The sequence below is a fragment of the Meles meles genome, chromosome 1, assembly GCF_922984935.1.
Source record: "Meles meles chromosome 1, mMelMel3.1 paternal haplotype, whole genome shotgun sequence".
Lineage (NCBI taxonomy): Eukaryota > Metazoa > Chordata > Mammalia > Carnivora > Mustelidae > Meles > Meles meles.
Genome location: NC_060066.1, coordinates 37,425,301 through 37,453,001, shown reverse-complemented (window position 1 = coordinate 37,453,001; position 27,701 = coordinate 37,425,301). Strand labels below are relative to the sequence as shown.

At 40.3% G+C, this 27,701-nt stretch overlaps 1 protein-coding gene across 1 annotated transcript in view; it reads right to left on the bottom strand.

Moving 5' to 3' along the window:
• Positions 1-26,846, bottom strand: part of RGS22 (regulator of G protein signaling 22) — a 117,025-nt gene extending 90,179 nt beyond the window's left edge. Inside the window, exons 1-5 of the mRNA XM_046007305.1 lie at positions 26,651-26,846; positions 26,299-26,327; positions 23,347-23,487; positions 15,868-15,918; positions 11,815-11,877 (exon numbers count right to left, since the gene is read on the bottom strand). Of these exons, the coding sequence (XP_045863261.1) occupies positions 11,815-11,877; positions 15,868-15,918; positions 23,347-23,487; positions 26,299-26,327; positions 26,651-26,846 (480 nt within the window). The remainder of the gene's footprint in view (positions 1-11,814; positions 11,878-15,867; positions 15,919-23,346; positions 23,488-26,298; positions 26,328-26,650) is intronic.
• Positions 26,847-27,701: the final 855 nt, after the last annotated feature.

The window sequence follows — 27,701 nt, the reverse complement described above, 5'->3', positions numbered from 1 at the left end:
TCCTTTCCAATGTACTTATGCCAAGAAGTAAGGATGTATTACAGCAGAAATTCCCTTTGCATAAACATCTTATCCCTGTGCTTTTTTGGAACTGGAAAGAAATACACACCTGGTCTCTATGAAACAATGTTATTCTCTTAGGAGGGGGTGGATTACTAGGGAAGAATGAGTAAAGAAAGAAGAAATAACACTCCCGTTATCTCTTTCATCCCCAGGAGCCATGAAAGCTAAAGTCTCCCTTGCCCAAAAGGATAAAATTAAGTACAATGTGTTCTTCATTTAAGACTATTTCAACACCATTCCTGTCACTGTGGAAAAAAAAAAGAGAGAGAGAGAGAGAGAGTGAAAGACAATAACATTTCTGAGCATTTCTCAGTAATTACTAAGTGCTGCCAACTTTTATTTAAAGTCAGTCTATTAATATACAACAGTCAGGCGTCTTGAGTTTGGATGCCAGCTTGTCAATAAGTAGCTCTGGGACTTTGAGTGAATCTTTAAACATGGTTGGAGACTCCATCTCCTTAACAAACAAATAGTGGATTGGCTCTCTGTGTCTTTTCCCATTTTGCCCTCTAAATCTAGAATCAGGTTCCTCTTTCAGAATATGAACTTATTCTAGAATACCTTTCATGAACTACATACTCGTATAGATTAATTTATGTATTTTTAGCTAGGTGATAGAAGACATCTAGCCCTTCCCCTTGGATCAATAACTGTCCTAGGGAGAGAATCAATTCTTTCAATTTTGCTAAGAGATTGCTAGATATAGTTAAAATTTAATGAATGGCAGGATGTCATAAAATTGGAGTTAGAAATATATATGTGCATATGTATAATTATCCACATATGTGTGTGTACATATACATACATATTCTTCTAATGTCAGGTAACATCACATCTCTAAAGTCTGACTGACTCCCCTTCTAAGGAGTTTAATGTGCATGGACAATAAAGTTCAATATGGGGGAGCCTGGTGACTCAGCGGGTTAAGCCTCTGCCTTCGGCTCAGATCATGATCTCAGGGTCCTGGGGTCAAGCCCCACATTGGGCTTCTGCTCAGCTGGGACCCTGCTTCCCCCTCTCTCTCTGCCTGCCTCTCTGCCTACTTGTGATCTCTGTCTGTCAAATAAGTAAATAAACTCTTCAAAAAAACAAAAAAACAGTTCAATATGAATGGCAGTCTATAGGCCTAAAGGCCTCAAGGCTAAAACTTCTCCCTAAAAAATGACAAGTATCGCTCAATGGACAAGTACCAACAATTACAAAATTTCTTCAATAAACATATTTGTTTGCATCTGTCTTTCAAACATGAGATTCACACAGGTATCACTTATCTGAATGTCAAATATTATCTCTGAATTATACTATCACTAGACTAAACAGATTAATGAGTCTGCTGATAACGGAGACAAGACTCAATGGGTTGGAGAAAGGAACTGAATTGAACTTGGTAGAAAATGGACATAAAATATTAACCAGAGAGGGGAAAATGGCGGTGTCGATGGTAAAAGACCATCTGGAAAAGATTTCTTCTAGTTCTGAGTATCCAGGGAACAAGAAAGGAGGTTTGGCCTTTGTTTGTTTTCCTTTCTTTTTTCTGCCTCTTACCCTCACACCTGGTAGAAAGAGGAGCACAAAGCTATGATAATCCAAAGAATGCCAATTAATTCTGTGAACAAATAAAATATTTCCTGCTACCCACGTTGAAAAAATACTGCTCCAGTAAAAAAAAAATTTTAAATAAAAAAAATTAGAGGGACGGTGACACTCTGAGCCCCTGAGTAGTCAGTGTTACCACTAGTAAACACTGACCGTACAGTGGGTAGAATACTAGGACTGACAAGAACTACTATTTACTGGACATCTACCTAACGTGCCAGGCGTGTGACAGACACTTCAAACGCTCTATCTCGAATCCTTCCACATCCCTGTGATCAGTCTTTATAGAAAGTGGACCCTCATGCTGGATATATGATAGGCTATGGATTCAGAGCTATAAAGTGCTAGATCAGGGCTATCAAAACAGGTCTATCTGGTCCCAAAGACAGCGCATTTCCCCTTCTTTACCATCTTATTGTCTCACATACGATAAAACTAACACACACTCACCACCCTCTCTAGTTCAGGCACTGTACTAAGCAATATCCTTATACAGTTCATGGAACTGGGGTTCAAACCAAGATGTTTAACCAGTAAAGACACAGAGGCTTAAAGCAGCATGGTGTACATGGGCCATTGTAAGCAGTTCCACCACGTTAGACTATAAGTAGACTAGTTCATTGTTGAACAGTTTAAGGAACAGAGAAAAGACGTGAAGTGGCTGAGGTAGATAGGACCAGATCATGGGAGGCTGTGCGTGGCATTTTAAAAAAGCAGAGGCTTATCTTGATCCTGTGGGAAACAGTGTAGGATGGGAAAATCCTAAACTGGACAGTAACATAATCTGATTTAGGTTTTGGGAAGATTCTCCAGGTAGTAATCTGGAGTGTTGTTTGTAGGCTCTGAGTTGGTGAGGCAGGAAGCTCGCATTCCACAAGCGGAGTCGTGGCTGTGCTCTGGGGAGGCTGGCTGTGACCTCACAGCCACTGCCATGGGAACCAGGCTCCGCGTGGTAATTATTGCCTCTCTTGGATGGGTTCCTGTCCGCAGCACACATGGGATGGGTTCCCAGCGCAGGCTTTAAGGCAGGTGGTTAGCAATTGCTTTCATTTTCAACTCACAAAGCCAAAATGCTGCTGAAAAAGGTTAAGTGATCTCTTCGTGGATTTACAGCAAGTCCCCTAGTGAGCTCGCTACAGAACTCTGGGCTCACGATGACAACCCACTTCAAACCCAGGCCTGACACATAACGTCAGTAGGCGTCCGCAGATGCTGTGGATTAGCTCACTCAGGACCTGTTCCAACCTCCTAAAATGTAGAATCTGGACCATAAAAAGCTGTATCACCCAGATCCCTCGCAGGTCCCGCTTCACGTGTGATTCAGGTTCTGCTAGTCCCGTGCATGAAACGCTTGAATTCTGAAGAGAGTCTAGTGGGGAAAGAGGCAGGGTCTGTCCATCCTGAGGAAGGAAAGCTCAAGGACAAAAGCATATGAAAATGAGGGAAAAAACTGGACAAAAAGAAATACTTTATGGAAAAACTAAAATAAAATAAAAATAACTAAAATAAAATAAAAGGCCCATTTATTGCGTTCATGATTAAATGACATTAAATGATCCCATTTTTTTTTTAAAGAAATGTAGCTATATGTTAAAATATTTACAATTTTTAAACTTAAGAATTTATCTCGGAGTTGAAATGTGATGGGGTATTTGCCACAGGGAAATAAGTGTTTTCCTGCCTTCTTTTTTTTTTTTAAAGATTTTATTTATTTATTTGACAGAAAGCGAGAGCAGGAACACACGCAGAGGGAGTGGGAGAGGGATGCGGGGTTCAACTTAGGGGTCAACTGACTTGGGGCTCGATCCCAGGATCCTGGAATCGTGACCTGAGCTGAAGGCAGACGCTTAACGCCTGAGCCACCCAGGTGCCCCAAGTGTTTTCCTGCTTTAAAAGCTATGATTTCCAGTGGATCTCTGGAGGTCCATAGCAACACTGTGAGTCTAAGTTTATAAAAGGGGCAAAAAATTGATTCAAAGCTTCCCCCAGTTCACTTATTTTAACAAAAACAAAACATGAATACCTAAGTGCCATTAGTGTCCCAAGCAAAGAGGATACAAAGCTGAATAAAACACTGTTTTATTGTATCTTAGGAAACACAATGGTCTTTCGGGGGAGAGGGGAAGAAGAAGAAGGAAAAAGATCCTGTATGTTCTTTCTTTGTTTTTTAAGATTTTATTTATTTGAGAGAGAGAGTGACAGAGAGCACAAGCAGAGGGAGGGGCAGGCACAAGGAGAGGAGAGGGAGAAGCAGGTCTCCCTCTTAGCAGGGAGCCCGATGTGGGGCTCAATCCCAGGACCCCAGGACCATGATCTGAGCCAAAGGCAGACGCCTAATCAACTGAGCCACCCAGGCATCCCAAGTCTGTATCTTCTGCTTTCTAATAAGATCAACCAATTCCACTGTTCCTTTGTTATTTTACTTATTCATCAGTAAGTATTTATTGAATCCTTATTAAATGAGATACCATGATAGATGATACACTGTTACTTTGAGTGAGCCAGCCAATTCAGAGCATTCTCCACAAAGGTCCAAATGAAAAGAATGAGACACAGATCTGGTCTCAGCTTAGGCTGATCCAACAACAGGAGAAGGAAGATGCATAAGTATGCAGAGACAGTAAAGACTCATCCCACAAAGCAATGAGCCCTACAGTGGGCATATAAGGCAAAATCATATTTAGTCAGAATTACCCTTTGAAATCCTTAAGAACACCCATCACATACAATGTTGTCCTACCTCTCAAGAAGCTGCTCACAGTTTTTCCTCTGGTCTTGAAATGGGTCATGGATTCTTCAGTTAGGAACCAGATGAAATGGTGGGCTTGTGTTTAAAGCTCATGTAATATAGAGACGCATGTTACTAGAATCCCCCTCAGCAGTTGACTACACTAGGACAGGCAAGAAGGAAGAGACCCCCGAGGGAACAGCAGGTTCTCATCTTCCATCTCACACCCATATCAGGATGCTCACGGACTGCTATATGTGTGTTTATGGATTAGTACAACAGACAAAATCATCCTCACTCTTTAAATCACTCTCACTCTCTCTGCAGAGCACAGATAATTCATTTTGAGTAATAACACATGTATATTGATGAACTGCAAGCAGTTTGACATTGCTGAGGCTTACTATTCGAGGGGGAAATAAGATACAAGCCTAGAGAGAAATGCAGAGGACGAGTTTATCAAGGACTTTCTATTACATGCCTAACTCTCAACTGAATTCTCTCCAATCCCTGGTTCTCAGACTGGGGTGCCTGGACCTGCAACACTGACATCACCTTGGGCCCTGCTAGAAATGCAATTCTCAGGCACCTCCTTATAATCCCCGCACCCTATGTTAAACCTTCAGGTGACTCTGATGCATGTTCGAGTTTGAAAATCATTGCTTTAGGAGGACGGGGAGCCAGTGAAGAGTTTGCAACTGGGGAGAGACAGAATCCTGGTCAACACCAACTTCAATGCCCATCTCTGTCCACTATTTCCTAGAGACTTCGCTGCGTATTCACCTAAGTGGAGGGGCCGGCCATCTATGTTCTGTATGCAGAAGAAAGAACCCTGGTTTTTATCAGGCAAAGTCCTGTTGTCTGCTTTAAAAAAAAAAAAAAAAAAATCTCTCTCATGCATCAGATCCTTTGTTTTCACCATTTTTCAGTCTATCCACAAAACTCCTACAGATGGGTTAATATGTGACAGTAAGACACATGTAAGGTTGGGGAGTGAGGAATGAACAATGTAGGAAGTCAGTCCTTCTCCCAAAAAAGCTGAGTAGGCTGATTCGGAGAACGCTCAGCTTTTAATCATATGACAGGAAAAATCTTCAGTTTGAGCCTCAAACCCAACCCTCCGCAAGCTGTTGCAGACTCCTCTTTCCCTTACTTAATTTTCTTATTTCAAGGGTATCATATTCCAAATGTTCTAAAACGAATTGACCTGAAGGTGGTGAAAGCTAACTTTGTAGTACCAGTCATCCATGTGCGAAAAATATTTTCACAGAAAAAGCAAGTGCACGAAAATATTTTTACCACAATAAATTGCTGGTTCCACATTTCTTTGAGAAGAGGAGGAGAAAAAAAAGAAAAAAAAACCCAAAAAACCTGTGAATAATTAGCGATGTGCTTAAGCTGCCAACAGAGCACCACTGAAACTTACCGGGTGCCAAATTATTTAGCTGAACAGTATTTAAATTAAAAACTAATGACTAGGTTAATTTAATACATGTTCATCTCTGCTCCAACTCCGTCTCTACTAATTGAGCTCCGAAGCTGTATTTTAAACAGGCATCCTAGTCAGCGAATGAAAAACATGTGACTACTTGAATATAAGAAGTCAGGCACCAATGACTTCGATCAATCTAAGTTTTTATTGTCATTTTAGATGTTTAACCATGAACTATTTACTGGACGCATTTGCCAATGGGATGGAAGGAGTAGTGTGCTACATAAAATGCAGGGAAAATACCCTTAGTTATTAAAAGCAGTTACATTAGGTCATTTGAGTGCTTTATGTTGGAGCTACAAGTCTTACCAAAACACCCAGAGGTGTAAACACTGAACTAAGCAGTACCACCTAGACTCCATCAACACCTTTATAAATCAATCTCTGAGTATTTAAATTTTGGCAGCGGAAGACCCGTGCCCTTCTTCCCCCTTCGTGCCACAGTTTCCCCAAATCTCTCCTCTCTTTCTCTCTCCTTCTACTTACCAACAATCCATCCAACATATAAATCCTTCATAAAGCTGCAAGAAATTATAATAGCTTACAGATTAAGACAAAAAGTGTGGAGAATCAGTCCCAAAAAAAGAAGTTCTGGTAAAATTCCAAAGGCACATAGCTAAGTATGGTCTGGCAAACACATGACATACCTATCCTTGCAAGGAGGGTATGGAACAGGCCACCCCTCTAGCTTCTGCAAACCATAAATGTCACAAACATTCTAAACCACCCACAGAGGACCAACCTAAATCTGTATGTGGGCTCATCTACCCAATCCCACAACAGTCACTGAGCATAAAACACACAAAACAAAACCAAAAGGGAAAAAAAAAATGTTTTCACACTATAGCACAGAAGAAAACTTAATAAGCAAACACTTACCCATAAAGAGTTGACAGCAAAAAAAAAGCAAAACAAAACAAAACAAAAAAAAACCTCCCAGACACCAAATGAAAACAATATCTGAATATGAACCTGGCAAGAGAACAAACAGAATGAAGTTATGAAAGCTCAGATTTGGAAAGTGCCATAATCATTTATAATAGCAGCAACTGTCCTGGATTCCCCTCATCAAAATAACATGGAGGCAGGCTACCAGCCATCAATTTCTGGATCTTACAATGTGTCCCACGAGTGTAATGGGGTAATGGAAAGAAAGAGGGTGGGAGCCAGAAAGCCTGATTCCTAGGCCCTTTTCTGCCACAATCCGGTTCTGGGACCTTGGGCATATCACCACAGATGTGGAAGAAGATTCAAAAGTCTCAGAAATCTAGATGACTGACTGAAGGGACATTTAGGTTGAGAATATTGTCATTTTTATCTACACTATTTCAGGCTTAGACTGTTGGGGTTTTGGGGTGGAGACGGTAGAGGAGCCAAGGCAGAAGATTAGAAGGTTTACTTCTTTATTTAAAAAAAAAAAAAAAAAGTCTTACATAGAAGATGTGGAATAAAAAACCAGAATCATCCTCAAGAAGTTTTGGAGGAGGGGCGCCTGGGTGGCTCAGTGGGTTAAGCCTCTGCTTTCGGCTCAGGTCATGATCTCAGGGTCCTGGGATCGAGCCCCGCATCAGGTCTCTGTTCAGCAGGGAGCCTGCTTCTACCCTGCTCCCTCTCTCTCTCTGCCTGCCTCTCTGCCTACTTGTGATCTCTGTCTGTCAAATAAATAAATATTTAAAAAAAAAAAAAAGAAGTTTTGGGGGATACAGAAGAAAGGGACCTATCCTTGGCCCCAGGAAATTTACAATGTAGCTCCTGAGATAAAAATAAACAGAGAAGAAGATTAATCAAGTTTTCTTCAACTGCAAAAGCCCCATCTCCTACCTGAAACATATACCTCCACAAAATATTCTATCTGAATATCTCCAATCACAGGAAGTTTACTCCTGTGAACAATGCCAGACCTACTGTGCTGTTCCATTGTTAGAAAGCACACTTCAAACATCTTTCTTCTAGGGAAAAAAATCGATTTCCTCATAAATCTGGCCCTGGTTCTGCGTCTAGATTCACAAAACATGTTAACCCCTCTTCCTCAATCAGATCTTGAAATATTTGGTAAAAGCGGGTCTATTCCAACCCTTCTACCCATCCCCCAACCGGGTTGAACACCCACATTCTTTCAACCCTTCCTCATCTGATGTGGTTTCAAGAGTGTTCGTTGGCTGAGTCTCCCTAAATCTAGTTTGAAAGACCAACTCTTAACCTGGGGCACCAAGAATGGAACACAATATTCCAACTGTGTCCTGACAACTCAATATGATTCCAGAAAACACTGACTGAGTGCCTTCTATGCTCCAGACAAATATTTTTCTTGATTTTAACTATACTTCTGTTAATGCACCCTAAAAACACACTGGGTTTGTTTTAGACCATTTCAGATTGCTGCAATAAAAACGAGATCAGATTCTATTATTCAAACTATCAGTTTATTCCTCTGCTGTCAGTTCTATTGACATTACTGGTGGTAGAAGTTTCTGAGTCAGGTGGACCTGGGTGGACCCTGTCACTTACAAGCTGAGTGACCTTAAGCTGGAAAAACACTAGTTCACTTGCAATGTTTCATCCAAGAACCTGATAAAAAAAAAATACTGTGAAAAAATCTGCCAATGGCAGATTTGTGTGGCACAGAAGATTATTCTCTAGATTGACAATGATCCACCAGTCTAATTAAGGAGTGACTGCCTTCATGTTTCAGGAATGGAAGATGAAATGGTCCAGTCAGTGAAGCAAAAAGAGAAATGCTAATTCTGTGCCAGGCACTTAAACATTACCTTGTTTCACTACAACCTTATAAGACAGTTATACTGTTTTCACAGAGAAAGAAACTAAAGAACTCTAATTAAAGAATGTGTCTAAGATCACATGGGTAGTAGGCTGAGAAGCTAGGCTCAAACACAGTTCTGCCTCGTTCCTGTTCTTAACCATAACGCTGGGGGTATGAGTGCAGGAAGAATACGTGTGGTCAGTGGGGGCAGGAGGAGAGGGCTGGGGTAAGGCGGGAAGTATGGTGCAGGTGACATAAGCAGTATGAAGCTAGAGGTAAAATTAGGAAGGTGAGATGGAAACCACATTGCAAAGGATCTTGAACTCCATGCTAAGGAATGTGGACTTAAATCTGCAGGCTAATAAGAATCTACCCTACTGGCTATAGTTAGAGAATCCGTTCAAACATGTGCCAACTAATTTCACAGATAACGATAAAGGGTTTGGAGACAAATTAAGCAGCATAAGGGGAGCATATATTATTTTAGCCAGGGTTGGGAGGGAAGGTTTCCTAACAGAAGTGACTTAAGTCAAGGAGAAGGAGATACAAGTATTTCGGAGATGAGCACCCCAGCCTGAAGGGCCCTGAGTACACTTGGCATATTCGTGGTTGAGAAACATGAACAGGGCCAGTTAGGCTGGGAAAGAATTAACAAGGGGAAGAGGGAGAGGAGAAAAAGTCCAGGGGATGAGAGGGCAAGAGCCAGATCATATAGGAATCTGGAGTTTTATTCTCATATAGTGAGAAACCATTTGTGAGGGCTTTGAGCAGGTAGTAACATGGTTCCATTTATCTGTATTATTATTATTGTGGCTGTTCTTGTTATTATTATGCTTTACTGAAACCATAATACATTAAATTTATGGTTCCCTAAAATGCACGTCCATGACACTCCAAAAAGAGAGGTCAGTTTGTCTCACTTCTTCTCAGTAAACCCATGCGGGCTTCTAATTCTTAGTCAAGTGCTTATAAAACCACACATTACTAATCTGTTCTAGAACCTTGCCCAGGTCTTGGTCTGAGAATCCATCAATCTTCCTCCGCCCCCCTCTTGTCCCTAAATTCTTCTTTGGAAACCTGTGACCCTATTTTCCCTTCTCCCATATATGGCACGAAGCTTAGGTAGTTAATAGGCAGACTGTATGGTACCATATGCAGATGCAAAGGAAGGGGAGATGGCTGGGTCGGGGGGTGGAGAATGAAAAGCAGAAGGATTTGGAGAGACAGAAAACAGGGGAGAAGTGTCCCCAGTGGGCTGCAGGGGACATACGAAAGGGTGAAACTGCAGGGGTCTGCTGGGGTGGGATGAACCCATGACTGAAGAGACACTCTGTCATCTCATCTAAACTGTGAAAGGAATCAGACAAAAATGATAACGTCGATCCTGACTGGATGGCAAGACTGTGGCTGAATTGTTCTTACATTTAAGATAAGTTTTCCCTAGCGTTCTTATATCAGTTCTGTAATTTAAAATAGATTTAAAGGGGCGCCTGGATGGCTCAGATGGTTAAAATAGATTTTAAAAGGGGGGGCGGAATTTACATTCTGGAGCAAGTAAAAGTCAAGATAATCACAAATCTTGAGACAACGAAATAGAAATCTTGAGAAGCTACAATCAGACACATTAGAGGGATTTTTTTCTCTTTAAAATGTCACAAAAATTGGAGGAAAAATGGAGAATCCAGAGTCTAAAGGAAAGACTACATAATCTGGAAGAGCAAAATTCTGAGTTTTGTGATACTGCTGGGGTTTTTATAATATAAAACTGGATGATGAAAGTTGAAAAATCAGACCAAATAAGAACCCGTCAGGTGTCCTACAATATCACTCAGGCCTGTTGCAGGAAAGAGAAAGGTGTCTCAACCCCCATAATGGTTCCAGAGGCCCAGCTAGGCCAAAAGGAAGAGGGAACACAAATTCTTTTGGAAAAAGGAAAATAAGACAAAATAACAAACCTGCACACATAGATACATACAGACATAGAAAAACTAATCTAGGCGAGAAAGGGCACCTAGTACTTTCCTTTTAAAAGACATTTTCAGTGGCTAGGCTTTAAGAGGCTTTACATATTAATCCCCAATCCCTTTAAAATTACTTGTGGGGTGCCTGAGTGGCTTAGTCGGTTGAGTGCCCGACTCTTGATTTCGGCTCAGGTCATGACCTCAGGATTTTGGAGTCAAGCCCCACATTAGGCTCCATGCTCAGCGGGGAGTCTGCTTCAGGATTCTCTCTTTCCCTCTCCTTCTCCCTCTGCTCCTCCCCCTCCCAGCACTTTCTCTCTCTCTCTCTCAAATAAATAAATAAATAAATCCTTAAAAATAAATTAAAAAAAATAAAATAACTTGTGACTTTTTTATATCTCAAAATTTCCCTGGTAAATATGTTAATGAAAAAAGTTTTTTGCATTTTTATAACAAATAATGAAAATCTTATCTTTTATCTGACATTCCTGATTAACTGTATTTACTAAGAAATTACTTTATTTACTAAGTAATGTATTTTTATGCACTTCCATCTCACTTTTCCCAACCCTCTGCAATGCCTAGTCTATCAGTCACTGCTCCTTAAGACTAAAAATCTATTATTTGGAAAAAATAAAAATTAAAATAAATAAATATATATATTATTTTGTATCCACCTATGTCTTATTTACTAATGATATAAAATGCTAGTTGACTTAAACACAAATTACACTTTAATATCTGTCCAAGGGGATGACAACAATTGCCTAAAGGCAAGATATATAGTTTCTTAATTTTTTTGATATTTTGTCCTTAACCACCTCTGTTCAAAGCTGGTAATGGTGCCAAATACAACAGCATCAGATTTTGTACAGAAGACTTTTTTTTTTTCTAGTTTAGCCATATTTATTATTATTTATTTAATTTTTGTACAGAATACTTTTAATGGCTAGAAAAATTCCAGCTTTCATATCATCCATCCATCCATTCATTCATTTTTATTGTGCTCACTGACTGAGCTTTCTTCAGTAATTCCTAAATATGTTTCAAACCCAAATGATTAACTCCATAAAAAGATATAAACTTTACCTAAATGCTTTAATTTATGGTTTTAAAACACACTATCCCTGATAAATTTGTCTTGCAAGATAATCCAGTAATTACAGTATTTTGTTTTGATAATTAATTCCATAGAACATAATAATACACTCACTGGAAGGCTTAGGAATTCATTAAAGTAGTCCACAAGGAAATCATCTGTTGCCAAAGAATCTTCCTGCAAAAACATAAAACACAATATTATGCTTAAACTAAGGTGTTTTAAAACATGTCGATATTATTCTCTAATTCTGCTTATAAATAGATTATAAGGTAGATCTTCAGATCTTTTTTAGTCCGTCCACAGCAAGTCCTTGCTATAAACAAAATACAGTGCTACAATCTCTGGAAGGAAGACACAACAAAAGAAAACAGAGCATACTCTTCAAAGATTTCCTAGTATGCCAAAGTGGAAAACAGAGCTCGTGAAAAATACAGCACAGTATTTAAACAAAATGTAGTACAAACCATCATACACAGTCAATTTCCCACAAATTTATTTTCCTACATGGATGTATATATATTATTTATATTTATGTTATATATATTTCATAAAAATAATGGCAGAATCAATAAAGGCAGAACCAGTGTTCGGAGTTAAAATGAAATTCAGAATGTATATTTCTTAAATTGCCCCCATGGAAGCGATAAACCAAGGAAAGAAAATATTCTACTGCTTCCTCCTCAGAATGAGATAGCTTTAGTAATTTGCGTCCTGCTTAACTTTTGCATGAAGAAACTTTGACAATGCATGTGTTCTAAGCATAGAGATTGTATATATTTTTTCCATAACTATCTCACCCACCAACATAGTCGCTTTTAAAATTGGCAAAATTGGAAAGCCACTGCCAAGAACAAATTCTCTCTTCCAAATAAAACACCTTATTTTGTTAGCAATTGTTTCCATTGTGTCAAAAGCACATCAGGGCATACTCTGTTATATAGAACATGTGTTTATTTTGTTATTCATAATTATATTTCCACTTTGCAAATCTAACATGAAAGTTGACAATATGTCACAATACTATTATTTCCATATGGCTGATTATTTTCTTCTTATATTGGCCAATTTAAAAAATTTGTTGAATATAACATTGTGGTAAAAGGAAGATACTATAGCATATTAACTTGGAAAATACATTTTTCAGGGTAATTTCTTTAAGTATCTATAGTGCAATTGGAAAATAGAGTGATAAATAACCAACAGAACTATATCAAGAACTTACTAAAAATCTATGAGCTTTTAAACCCACACCAAACTAAGGATTTCATTTACTAAAAATCTCAACTGATTAGAACAACAACAAATAACCTAGATCTCATAAATCTTCTACATTCATAGTAGTGCCTCAGTAATATATTCTCAAAGCTCTGACTCCCGAAGATCCAATAAAGCAGAACAAAGCAGGTAACATCTGGTGAAAGCTCCAGACAGCTAATAAGCTTTCAAATTTTACCTTTCAAAGTGACTTTCATTTTCTGGACTTTATTTAGTGAACTACCTACTTTCTGCTAACTCTTAGGAGAAATCAACTGAACTTAATAAATATTTTTAGGAGCTCCCAGATGGAAGAAGGCACTGTGTACCACAATAAGGGTGACCAAACTTTGCACTACTGGGCTCATGATCAAAAATCCCCAGATGGGAAGCGTGAGTATTTTTAATTAATAACAGGGTTGGAGTACAGTCCCTTGCTAATTTCTCTAAAATAGCATCATATTTTTAAATTTCATCTCTAAAACAGACTGTATATTTCACAGAGTCAGGTGGACCTACATACTGCCTAGAATTTGGCTGGCCACATAGCCAGAAACTTCTAGATAACCCTCGGATTCATATATTCATTTCCTGATGCCTCACCCTTCTCAGAGACTATAACTCAGTGATTTCTAAACTCTCTGTGATGAAGTAACTGTTTTGTTTTTTTTCCCTAATCCTCAAGTTTCAGACAAATAACTTGTAAAATACAGTAAGAATGGATTAACTAGAAAATGAAATAAAAGATACACATAATACAAAAGGCCAATTGTTGATTACTAAATTCCATAGATAAACGCATACTGTCTACACACCATAAAGTTTCTAAGCATTTTCTCTCGACTTCTGACTCATCTCAGCAAGGACTAAGAGTGTTGGGCGGCTCTGGTCCACAGACCTTCATCAAGCAGCAGTGTCCCAACACCCTGGTGAGCAGTTTGTTTCCAGTAACCTTGGGTCCCCCTGAAACTGAGCCACATGGTAGGGCCTTTCCTGGGCATTCAGTCACGCCCTTGGGTTTGCATCCACAACCACAGAAACTCAAAGTATTCAAAAACATCAAAATCTGGATTTCTTTTCTGAAGTTGTATCTTAATTTCTCCCCATATGAAATACCAACACTCCTGCTGCTATTAGGAAAAGTTCTGCAATAGAAATAAGCATGAGGGGCACCTGGGCAGCTCAGTGAGTTAAGCATCTGCCTTCAACTCAGGTCATGATCCCAGGGTCCTGGGATGGAGGCCCCGTTGGGAGTTCTGCTTCTTTTCTGCCCCTCTCCCTGCTCTCTCTCTCTCTAATTCTCGCTCTTGCTCTCGCAAATAAATAAATAAAATCTTTAAAAAAAAAAAAAAGACGAAGAAGAAGAAGAAAGAAGCATGGTCTTCGAGTGCCATTTGCTCCGTCCTTCTGCTGCACTTTAACAGGAAGGCCTGCACTTCTCTAAAAAAAAAGTGAGCATTACTTTCCCACTGAAGTTTCTAGACCAAGGCATTCAGACATCTTGTCATAACAAGAATCTTGATTCAACCCTTGACTTACTATTTCTTTATCCTTATTTATTAAGGATCTTAATAAACCCTTTATTCTCAAAACTCTTTATTTAAAAAAAAATTTTTTTAAGGCCTTGATCTAAAGAAGCAGCTCAGTTTCTCTAGTAAGTCTTCACAATCTAGTCATGTGGCTCTATTAAAAGGAACTAAGTCGCCATATTTGAGATTACTATATTCCAAATAACCAATAAACTGGTGATGGTTATTAATGGTACAATCAAGAAGAACACGGAGTTACAATCAATTCCTCCATTACATCATTCCATGAACCCGGCTGCAAAATTTGCAACACAGATTCTCTGCTGAATGATGCAATGGAAGGCAGGAACTTTTTTTTCAGAATTGAATACACACTTGAAACCTGTTTTTTCATGTACTACAGGTGTGCCATCTGTGAAAGTGAAGTCAGCTTTTCCGTTTTTAGTCCAAACTTCTCAAGTTTCTTCCTGAAAGAGGGTTAAGCAAAATGGTTTTTATGTGCTGGCTAATTATGGTGGACAAAATTTTTTTTGCTTAAAAATTTATTTTGCTGCACCCTCAAATCAGATAAACTACAATTAGTTCACCACTCTAAAAGATGCAAGATATGCAAAGAAGACCTTGTAAACAAGAAGGATGACATTAGGCAAAGACAGACATAAACCAAAGTCCAAGAAAGAATATGATACATATCAAAAGAAAATTACAATATTAAATGTTTCCTCTCAAAGGAAGGAAACATACTATCTGGTAGGAGGAATCAGAAGAGACTCGAGTGGAAAAACAACATTTGAAATAACTTCAAATTCTGTAATTAGAAATACATTTATGAGAGGCAATAATGGAGAGTACAGAGAGAAATGCATGAGCAAAGAAAGGTGGAAAGCAAAACATAGTAAAGGTGATCACAGTTAGCTAATGGCAGAAGTAGAAAAATAATCCAAGTTTCCCACTTCCTTTCAAGCCATTCACACACACACCAAAGCCATTCATCGAATTCCCAATGCAGAATCCCGTACTGATAAACTTTAGATTAGGAATACTGTCATCAATCAGTGGATAGGACAGACCATATTTCCAAAACTGCATCCACCAGGACGCACCTATTTTTGCTGCTTCCTCCTAGAGTACACACAGTCTTTCTTTTCTCCTTTCTAAACAGAGCTTCCCACTAGGATGCAATGACACAGTGATGTGCAGACAACAGAATTCAATGGGTCAAGTCAAAGTGGACCTCTTCATCCTTCAGGGCAACCAGGCACAGCCAGGGGTGACTAGAGCTCCCAGGATCGTGACCTCTGGTTGTGAGCAACCTGGTTTGGGACTCCTCGTGTCCATCTTCCTCCCCTGGAGAAGGCAACTGATGAGTTATGTCCCACACCCACTGCTCCTCTGTAAAACACTGAGCATAGCCAAGGAGTTGCTCAAGCTCCTAGACATAGATTTATTAGCTATCTGCAGAGCATATCAGTGTTCCACGAAGCTGCCAGAAGAGTTTGTTTGAGATGTCCAAGAAAACAGTGCACAGCCAAAGGTGCTGACAGCCTGGAGGAAGAGGGAAAGGGAGATCCTGGAAGGCTGCAGATGATCACCCCAAATCTCTGCCTTCACATACATCAGATATCTCTGTCTATTGGCAACTGATGTATGCCTGTAGTATGCATAGCCAAGCTAGATACAAGGTGATCACTCAAAAAAAATGTATGTATTATGGACATTGGGAGGGTATGTTCTATGGTGAGTGCTGTGAAATGTGTAAGCCTGACGATTCATTGCCCCTCTGGGGCAAATAATACAGTATATGTTAATAAAAATAATTTTTAAAAAATGTATGCATATACTGTTTCATATATATAGTTTCATCATATGAAACATTTCTTTGATTGCTAAATCAATTTGTTTGCCCTAAGAAATTCTGACATTATATCTGTCATGAGAAAAATAACTATTAAATTTTAATTTCAACTCTTGCAATTTTGAATGGTTACAAAAAATAGTCTAAGAATTTTTAACTCTTATTGGGTGAAACAGTTTCTTTTTTTTTTTTTTAATATTTTATTTATTTATTTGAGAGAGAGGCATGAGAGGGGAGAAAGTCAGAGTGAGAAGCAGACTCTCCAAGGAGCAGGGAGCCCGATGTGGGACTCGATCCCAGGACTCTGGGATCATGACCTGAGCTGAAGGTAGTCGCTTAACCAACTGAGCCACCCAGGCGCCCCTCGGTGAAACAGTTTCTTAACAGCAGAGACTATTCAAGAATTTCAAGAGATCACCATTAAAAAATCTTGATTAGTAATTGCATACAGACATTTTGACTATACAACTTGATATTAAAAAGTTACCTACATCCAAAAAGGAAATTAAGAAAATAATTTCATTTACAAAGAAATTTGCTGCAAAGAAGAGAAGACACAAATACCTGGAAAGACATACCATGTTTATGAATTGGAAGACAGTATGATTAAGATGACAATACCACCCAAAACAACCTACAGATTTAGTACCAAAATCCCAATAACATTATTTATAAAAGATCTCCACCAAAATCCCAATAACACTATTTTTTGCAGAAATAGAAAAACTCATCCTAAAACTCATATGGAATTTCAAGGGACCTCAAATAGCAAAACCATCTTTTTTTTTTTGATAGACAGAGATTACAAGTAGTCAGAGAGGCAGGGAGGGAGAGAGAAGGAAGCAGGCTCTCTGCTGAGCAGAGAGCCTGATGCAGGGCTTGATCCCAGGACCCCGAGACCATGACCGGAGCCGAAGGCAGAGGCCTCAACCCACTGAGCCACCCAGGCGCCCCTAGCAAAACCATCTTGAAAAAGAACAAGTTTGGAAGACTCACATACCCTGATTTCAATACTTACTTACTACAAAACTATAGTAATCAAAACAGTATGGCATAAAAAACAGAGCTATAGACCACTGGAATAGAGTCCATAAATAAACCCTCTCATACATGCTCAAATGATTTTCAACAAGGGTGCTAAGACCATTCAATGAGGAAAGGACACTATTTTTCAACAAACGGTGCTAGGAAACTAAATATTCATATGCAAAAAAATGAAGTTAGACCCTTACCTTATACCATACACAAAAATTAACTCAAAATGGGTGAAAGACCCAAACATAAGAGCTAAAACTATAAAATACTTCCCAAAAAACATAAAGATAATTCTTTATGACCTTGTATTTGCCAATGGATTCTTAGATATTACACCAAAAGCATGAGTAACCAAAGAAAAATTGGACTTCATGAAAATCTTAAAATTTTGTGCATCAAAGGCATCTATTAAGAAAGTGAAAAGACTGCCTACAGAATGTAAGAAAATATTTGCCAATCATAGATCTGATAAGCAAGAAAAAGATAAACAACCCAATTTTTTTAAATGAGCAAATGTCTTATATAGATATTTCTCCAAAGAAGATATTCAAATAGTCAATAAGCATGTAAAAAGACGCTTAACATCACTAGCAATAAGAGAAATTAAAATCAAAACCACAATGAGCTATCACTTCACATCTACGAGGTGGGCTGCAATTAAAAAAAAAAAAAGTAAAATAACAAGTATTAGTGACGATGTGGAGAAATTCGGACCCTTGTACCCTGCTGGTGGGAATGTGAGATAGCCCAGCTCCTGTGCAACACAGTGTGGCAGTTCCTCACAAAATTAAATACATAATTACCATATGACCCAGCAATTCCAGTTCTGGGTATATTCCCAAAAGAACTGATGGCAGGGACGCAAACAGAATTTTGTACACCCATGTTCATAGTGGCATTCATTAATCATAACAGCCAAAAAGTGGAAACAACTTAAATGTCCATAGACATACCAAGGATAAACAAGATGTATATACTACATGGAATGTTATTTAGTCTTAAAAAGGAATGAAATACTGATTCATGCAACAACATGGATGATCCTTGAAAATGTTATGCTAAATAAAATAAGCCGGACAAGAAAGGACCAATCTTTTATGATTCTACTTATATGAGTCAACCAGAATAGTCAACTCTGTGAAGACAGAAAGCAGATTAATGGTACCCAGAGGCTTGGGAGGGGGTAATGGGAAATTATTGTCTAATGAATACAGAGCCACCCAGGTGGCTCTGTCAGTTGAGCATCTGACTCTTGATTTTGGCTCAGGTCATGATCTCAGGTTCGTGAGATCGAGCCCTGCATTGGGCTCTGTGCTGGGAATGGAGCCTGCTTGGGATTCTCCCTCCCTCAACTTCTGCTCTTACCCCCCAACTCCTGCTTGTGCTCTCAGTCTCTCTCTAAAAAAACAGAGAGAGAGAACTGTTTAGGGTGCATGTATATCTTAGGGTTGCCTGCAACTTACTTTGAAACAGATTTAAAACATGGATTAATGGATAGATGGCATGGTGGACAGGATAGAAACATGTAAAAACATATGTCGCAAAATGTTAATAACTGTGACATCTTGGTGGTGGGTATATAGGAGTTCACTATACAATTCTTTCAATTTCCTTGTATGTTTAGATTTTTTCATAGTATAAAGGAGTGGAGACTTATGTACAAGGAAACAATACCCAAGTCTCTTGGCACCGTACGGACAGCCTTCTTAGCCTCCTGTGTACTGAATGACAGATCCCAAATCACTATCATTCTCTCTGGAATAAACCCCTGGACATCTGAACATGTTCTGACCACTACCCTGGGATCCCATCCACTAAGGGTCAGACCCCTAGCACCTCTGCTCCACCCTCCTGGTCATAACATGCCAAACCTCATCTTCCCTACCCCTCCTTAATCACACCACACTATGAGTCAGACTTTCTAACCACATCTCAGTTAATACAAAGAGATCCACCTGTCCTCTAATCCCCAATCCTTTGTATCACAAAAAGTTTATATTGGATGCAATTTGGCTACTGCTGAGCTCTCCAGTCCCAACTCAGACTACCACACTTCAGTCATAGCAATTTTTTTTACAGTTCTGCACCTCTGTACATGCTAATTATTCTACCTAGACAATCTTTTCTTACTTTATTCTATCTATCCTTTTTCTTTCCCAAAAGTATCTATGTTTCCCCATCACAATCTTTAATACTTCATACTAAAACTGCCTGTTTACACAACTCACCAACTGGATTGTGAACTTTTGGAAGAAAAATACTTTTTTAAAAAAAAGATTTTATTTATTTATTTGACAGAAAGAGAAAGATCACAAGCAGGCAGGGAGGCTGGCAGAGAGAGTGGGGGAAGCAGGCTCCCTGCTGAGCAGAGAGCCCGATGCGGGGCTTGATCTCAGAACCCTGAGATCGTGACCCAAGCTGAAGGCAGAGGCTTAACCCACTGAGCCACCCAGGTGTGCAAGACTGTTTTTTATTCACTTTTTAAATTCCCAGTGTTTTTAGGGGCACCTGGGTGACTCAGTTGGTCAAGCAGCTGACTCAATTCTGGCTCAGATTATGGTCTTGGGGTCCCAGAATTAAACCCACATTGGCCTCTGTGCTCAGCGAGGGCTCTACCGGAGATTCTCTCTCTCTTTTCCTCTGCCCCTCCCCCTGCTCTCTCTTTCTCTCTCAAAATAAATAAGTAAATCTAAATAAATAAATTCTCAATGTTTTTAGATAATAGATGATTACAACATTTTTGTTGAATGAATGCTTGAATGATTACACTAAGGACATGAAAGCTGAAAAGACTAAAAACCTAATAAAGACCCTAATAAAACAGTATTAATAAAATAAAGAGAGATACTGTTAAAAGATGAAAACAGTCAGAAAAGGAGGACACAGGATGAAACAAACTCCACAAGTAGCTTGCTGAAAGTGCACCTTACTTACATCAAAGCATTTTGGGAAATTCAAGAGCACATAGTATATTTCTCTGACCCTCTTTGGATCATGAAATTGACTATATTATGAATGTAATCTATGAATGAGGGAGGAAGTAAGAGTAGCTCAGGACTCCTGGGTGGCTCAGTTGGTTAAGCATCTGCCTTTGGCTCAGTTCAGGAGTCTTGGGATTGAGTCCCGCATCAGGCTCCTGGCTCAGCATGGAGCTTCTTCCTCTGCCTCTGCTCTCCCTGCCTGTGCTCTCTTCTCTCTCTCTAATAAATAAATAAAATCTTTAAAAAGAAAAAACAAGGGTAGGTCATACAATGAAGACCAGAAGTATGGACTCTCCTCCTTTCATTCCCAAGAATCATCATCACAAACTACAATCAGCACCTATCCAGCGGTACTTATTTGATTTCTGTTCTAATTCTCTCCCCTGGAAGAAACTCTCAAAGATCTGGAGAAGGTGAAGGAAGCTCTCCATTTCCTTTCATTCAGTTTCATCTGGAATCATACCTGCGTGGCTTTAGTCAGTTCATTTGGCCAACTACCCTAAGGCCCTTACAACCTGATATTCTCATTTTAAAGAGAGCATCTTCCCCTCTTTATCAACTCTTCTTCCATTTTACACCTTATGCATGGGTAAAAAGATTCCCTAAGTCCTAATGCACTTTTGTTTCAAGCCTCAAAATTCGCACTTAAATATAAACTGCTTATCCTCTTATTGTTTCACATTAAAGGTCATCTCTGCAATCAGAAACTATACCACTTTGGGGAATAGTGACTGAATGTGTGTCCCCAGTAGGACCTAATAAAGCGTTATGTGCAAGTAGTTGCTTAACAATAAACTTGTTCACTAACTTACTGATGGAATTCTAACGCAGCTTCTGCAGTTCCAGAAAACATCAGAGAATTTGAATTCAACCAGAGAACTGGACTCTGCAGAGATGGAAGAATTCCAAATGGCTTAACACTTTCCAAAGGACCTCCAGGACCTGTCTCAGTTTCCAAATGACTTGCTAGAAACACTTCTGGCACACCCTCTTAAGAAAAGAAAGGGCACTGGGGGAAAGAAGGAATGGTACCGACATCTACCGGCTCCTGCCCTCCACCTTTCCCACAGAATGCCACCTCTCTGTTTATTGTAAGTTTATTCAACCTATCCACACAGAGTATGAATTTGAAGGATTAGCTAAAAAGGCATATCATTTTTAACAAGTAAGATACAGTAAATACTGCACGAAACTAGTCTCTCTTGTTTTGGTAGTAAAAATAAAGGGATCTGCTTTTTTTTTTTTTTTTTATCTTTTTCTTTTTTAAATGGCATCTGCTTTTAAAGTTAATGAAACTGTAGGCTTCATGTATCAGATAATCGTCCAAGAAAGAAATCATCATACTACAAAATTTTTACTCTACAAAGACTATTTTTGAGACATGACCTACCCTCTTACATAGATTCAAGCAACTTTTAGGGGTGCCTGGGTGGCTCAGTTGGTTAAGCATCAACTCCTGGTTTCAGCTCAGGTCATGATCTAGGGGTCTGGGTCAGGCTCCTTGCTCAGTGGGGAGTCTGCTTGAAAGATTCTCTCTCTGCCCCTCCCCCTCTAAAAAATTAATCTTTTTAAAAAAAATTTGAAGGCACAAGAAAAAAATGTGATTATTTTGGATTTAAGAGTCAAGTAGTTAAGTCTTTAAAATGAATTTATTTTCTATTTTAAAGTTAAAATAATTTAGCAGTTACTCTCACTTGAAACTCTTCTCAATGTATACCTAATGCGTAATCAAATCCCAGTGTAACATAAAGCAGTCTGAACTCTACTTTTCTTGCCATGACAGATTTATATTTCAGGTTTTCTGGAATATAAAAATGAAAGGGGCTTGGCTAGAGGGAAGTGATGATAAGAAGCATTCACTTTATCACTTTTATTATCTGGATCATTTATAAGAATATTCATACATTGCTTTTGTAATTAAAAATATTTCCCCAGAAGGATCAATGAGAAAATGGAATGTATTAACATTTTGTATGTATTTTCCCTAAGAGAGAATTATCAAAAACCAATCAAATACAAAATTAACAAAGACACTGAAATGGAAGAATGCTGAGAGAGGTGCTTGAGAAATATAGAACATGTATCAAAAGAAACTTTGCAAAAAATGCTAAGTGAAACATAGCATAACATATAGAGAAGCTAAATCACTGTGTTGTACCTCTGAAACTAATGTTAACATTGAGTGTCAACTCTAAAAATGTTTTAAATAAAACAAAATCAAAAATAAACACATCACACTATCATATATGAAAATACCCATTAACCAAAATTTATTAATCATCTAATAGCATATTCTGGACATTGTGCTACACACCACAGGGAATATTAAGTTGTCTGAGACCCAGTACCAGCCCTGCAGGAATTCATAATTGCGTGAAGAAATTGCAAATTATACACATAAAAAGTTAAAATAGACACACGGCAATGTGTTCCTGACAACAAATGATTTATTCTAAAAGACTACGCTTTCTAAGCTTCCTTGCAACTAAATGTGGTCAATGGAATGTGAGCAGAAGTGTTGCATCTTACTTCTGGAAAGCTGATGCCACTTCTACCTCATGATCCCAACTGACTGCTTCGGCTCAATCATCACATCCTCATTCCAGCCAGCGGGAGAGAAGAAAAGGGCATCTTTTCTCCCTTCGTGTGTGAGATGGAGTCAGACCCAGGTTCTAACTGTGGCTTGACCAGGTACCAGCTGTGTGACGTAGTGGTTGGTTATTTAATCTGTGTAAACATTAGCTAGAAAATGAAGTCTAATCTAGCAAGCCTTGTGTCTAGCATGTATTGTGGGGAAAGGTAGAATTGATCTGGGGGTTCCAGAGAGCTCTGCCGCATTATTTTTCTAAGAATATTAACGAGAAAAAATTATTTTGACTACTTTTGAAAAACAGAAGTAAATAGATGTGCGAGGCATGAATTATTTCATCTACGGATAATCCTGGGTGAGCACTTGAACTGGAGAAGCTGGTCACAAACTGGTATCTACCACAAGCGGCAAGAGGTTGGTCAGCTGTCCTTGAGGAGGTGAGCGAGGCCCTGAAGGGCATGCAAGACTGGGAAAGAGGCGGGGAGGGCAGCTGAGACAAAATCCTGCAGCAAAGGCAAGGAGGAGCAGCTCGTAGTTTGGCTGGAGCAGAAGAAATGTGGAAGTACTTTATAATCCTCAGATGGTATGAACATTGTCTATCACACGGAAAGTGTTGGGAGGTAAGGTTTAAAAAGGCTAAAAAGTTATAGAAAAGATTTTGAATGCAGAAGGGAGATGTTTGACACTCTGGCTCTGCCAGTTCCTAGATGTGTGGCTTTAGGCCAAGTTGGTGAACAGTTGTGGACTTCAACTTCCTCATCTGGGAAACATGGGTGATTAATAACCACCTAATGGAGTTGTTTTGGGGTTAAATACTAACCTGTAGTTCAGCAGTCAATAAATAGTAGGATTAATAAAAGAGTTGAGCAATCATGGAACATGGTAATTCTTTAAAAGAGTTAATAGCAATCTGACAGCCAGGGCTGGAGCGATGGGAGGAGAATCTGAAGGTAGACAGAGCAAAGCAATATCATCCAGTGAAGTCAATGCACAGGAGTTTGCACTTTAAGCTTTAGGCCAAGAAAAATTGGAGTCGACAGAGGAATATTGGAGGCAGTGATATCAGTTAGGACGACTGCCAGAGTCCAGGCCCAGGGATGAGGGCCTGAAATAAGACAGTAGCTATGAGTATGGAGAAAAAGACCCAGCTAAGAAAGGAACTTGGTAAATGATTGCAGGTGAGAGGGAAGAAAGGGGAAGAAAGTTCTGGCTTCTTGGACAACAGAATGGCAGTGGCACCATGAACAAAACAAGAAAAGGGGGAAGAAAAATAGCACGGGGCTGAGGGGAGCAGAGAGATAAGCTCATTTTATCACACTCTTGAGAAAGAGTGTGTGGAATATGACTGTGGCGGTGATGCAGGGGCATCCAGCTGATGAAGGTGCCCCATAACCCAAAAGATATCAAGGTCTGGCATCAGAAAATGTGTCTGGGCTGGAGAGATACAGATCTGGAAACCCTGGGAAGTCAGAGTAGCTAAAACTATAGGAGAAGAGCTCCCCCAGAGGGAGTCTGTGGAACAGAGTCCTAAAGAAAGTCAACACTTTGGTGGGCAAAGAAAGAGAAGCCAGAAATGAGGACCTGAACAGGAGAGATGGGAAACCAGGAGATGGTGGTATTGGAGACACCAAGACAAAGAAGAGTGGCCAGGAGAGTCTTCCAGCTGTTATGAGTTCCCAAACAGCTACAATGACCTGAGGGATCAGCGGGCTATTCAAACGGTTAAGTGCAATGCTGCTGAGTGCTCCTCAGACAGTTTATGGGGGAACTGTATGGGAAAGATTGGCTCCAGAAATGTTGACCTCCGTGGGAATGAAGAACAGTCTGGAAGGGTTACGCTGAGGCAACAAGAAGATGGGTGGAGTTTCTGGCAGGCTGTTTGTGTCTCTAACTTGATGTTTTTCTGTATGTCTCTCTCTCTCTCTCTCAGTAGTGGATCAAAGGTCCAGAAGGGTGAAAATGGAAGGTGCTAACAGATGGGAGTCCCTCACTCTCTCCTCTCACAGCCCCTTCTGCTAGACTGCAAACTTTTTGAGACTTCTCTTCAGCATGTAGTAGTGACGCTGAATACAGCGTCATACATGAGGCACTCATGTTTGTTGAATAAAAAGCCAAAAGCAAATAAGATAATTGGCCAACAGAGAAATAAGTGCTAGAAGACATAAGTGAAAGAGCACAGAATAGTGGTGAAGGGGAGGAAAAATTTTTCTCTGCCCTCAAGGTCTTCCAGCATGACTAAGAATTACATTTACATGAGACAAAAGGAGAAGATCAGATTTAATAGTGTACACACGGGGAATCCACAAAGACATGGAAATTCCAAAAACAGGCAAAATGAGGCATATATGTTGTTCTGACTTAAGGAGAAGGGTAGGGGTCCGGGACTTCCACGGGAGAGAGTGCAATTCATAGGAAGACGAATAAGTAAATGGTAAACAAATGTGTCCTGGGACACTGGGAAACAAAGGGACATGGAGGAATTGGATGAAACAGGTCTTGCCAGGTTCCTTCCTGTCTACCATACCTGGTTCATACCATCATGTCGTTCTTGGTGGTGGTGGTTCTCTTCCTGGATTCTCTACCTAAACTCTTTTTAGGCAGTTGTGGGAGAGGTAAAGAGCTGTTCCTGAATCTGCTAGATTTCAATTGCTTTTGAACCCAAAATAATCTTCATGCCAAAGCGGCCCATATTGGGGCAGCCTGCCCTCTGCCCCTACAGTGGTTAGGGCTCTTGGAATTGGACTCCAACCTTAGAAAGAAAGAAGCTCTGCTACCTCCTATCTAGCTGTTTGAGCAAGTTCCTTAAATATCCAACAGGAGTTACAGCAAAACCCATGCTAAATATAGCACTCACCGAAATGATCATGGATATCAGGTACTAGGCAAAGTACTTATTACCACTCAACTCACCAGAAGTCTGACCTGAAAACATTTAGTACCTTTAAAAAGTAGTTACAACTATAAATTGACCACTTGTTTATCAATCAGTGCCATCTACTAATGTTTACAAAACCAGAAACTGCACCCCCACTTGGCAATAAAATCATGGAGATAAAACCTACCTCTCACGGAGTCATGAAAGAGTTTAGATAAATTAAATGAGGTCGTTTATGTAAAAGGACTTGAACAGTAAATAGCATCCATCATAAAAATCCTCTGGCCTCTTCTTAAAAAGGTACCTGTTCAAGAATGTAAAAATGCCTTATACTTACCACCGCTGTTACCAAGCCAAAGCTTCTATTATATCCATTTGGCAAAAAGGAGAAAAGAACATATACAGCTTTTCTTCCTACAATCTATGATTTTAAAAAGCCAAGGGGGAGGGGGATGGCCCTCTAAAATTGTACTTACAAATCCTTCTTCTGTAATATCTGGTGGCTCTGAAACAAGATGAAATATGACATTATCTCACTCAAATCTGATTTCCTTTTAAAGTAAATGAAATAATTTGAGACAGCACCTAGCCCTGCTTTATACACGGGCAAGCTCAGGAAGATTTTGACCCTCTGTTCATTCTCTGCACATGGATTGAATTTTAAGTTGGAATTCAAGGTGGAAGTGGGGAGGAAGGGCCTCTGGAATCCAGCATGGTCACTAATTCACTGTGACCCTGAAGTTAACCTTGTAGGCTTCCATTATTCCAGCTGCAAAACGGGGAATTAAGCAAGACAAAATAAGACGGTGCCAATGAGGCAATGCAAACGGGGGTCGTCCGGGGCGAGGGGAGGGGGTGTGGTGGGACGGGGTGAGATTCGCAATAAAACGCTGAGAGAGCGCAGGGGAGCCAGGTTTGGGGAAGTGGAGGGGGGGGGGCGCCCGGTCGAGAAGTCACGTCCACAGGTGGGTGTGTGGTGCCCGCCGCCGCCGCACCTACCCGCGGTGAGCCGCTTCTCCGGCATGCCGCCGCCGTTGCCCGCGCCCGGCGCCCGCGCGGGGCCGTCAGGGCTCCATCGCCCGGTAGCGCCGGTCTCTCCCCGGCAGCGGGAGCGGGAGCCGGAGCGGGAGCCGAAGCGCACGCCGACGCCGCGCAGCGCGCGTGGCCCCCGAGTTGCTATGGAGCTGAGACAATGCGGGCAGGCGGGCGCCAGAGGGCAGGGCGGCTGCGCGCGCCTCTCCCGGGGACCCGGCCCGCCTTAGTGCGTCGTCCTTCCCGGCCAGGGCGGACGCCGCCGCCACCGGTAGGGGGACCCGCGCGGCCTCCCCCGTAGAGAGACCCGACTCGTCCGGGCCTCGTGCCGCGGTGCCGGTGGCTCCGTCCTGTTCCCGCACGTGGAGACCCTGGCCGCACCGTCCAGGAAATTGGGTGACTGCTTAGCTAGAAATGACCAGCCGGCGAGCAGGTGCGGGTGAGGGACAGATGGGCTGGTCCTGAGAAGAGGAGCAAGAAAGGGGAGTCGGGCCTCGGGAGTTTCCTTGATATCGACGGAGGACACAGCCACACACAGCGCCTAAACTCATCCCCACTTGTGGGAAATGCATAGTCAAAAATTAAATATTCATGAGCTTTAGGAACGAGATCTGCCCCACGTTTTTTCTTCAATGGGTTACGACTTTTGCATTTTCAAGATATTTCAGCTTTAAAAATTACCCGAGGAGGCTGTTGAAGGACAATAAACCGAACATGGCCGTATTGTGTGTTCCCCGAAAAGTTATGATGGAAGTAAAAAGTGAAATTCGAAAAAAGAAAAACTGTTCTTCTGATTGAGAGGAGGGGGAGGGGAAGGGAAGGAGAAAAAGATTTTTTGAAAAGTCAT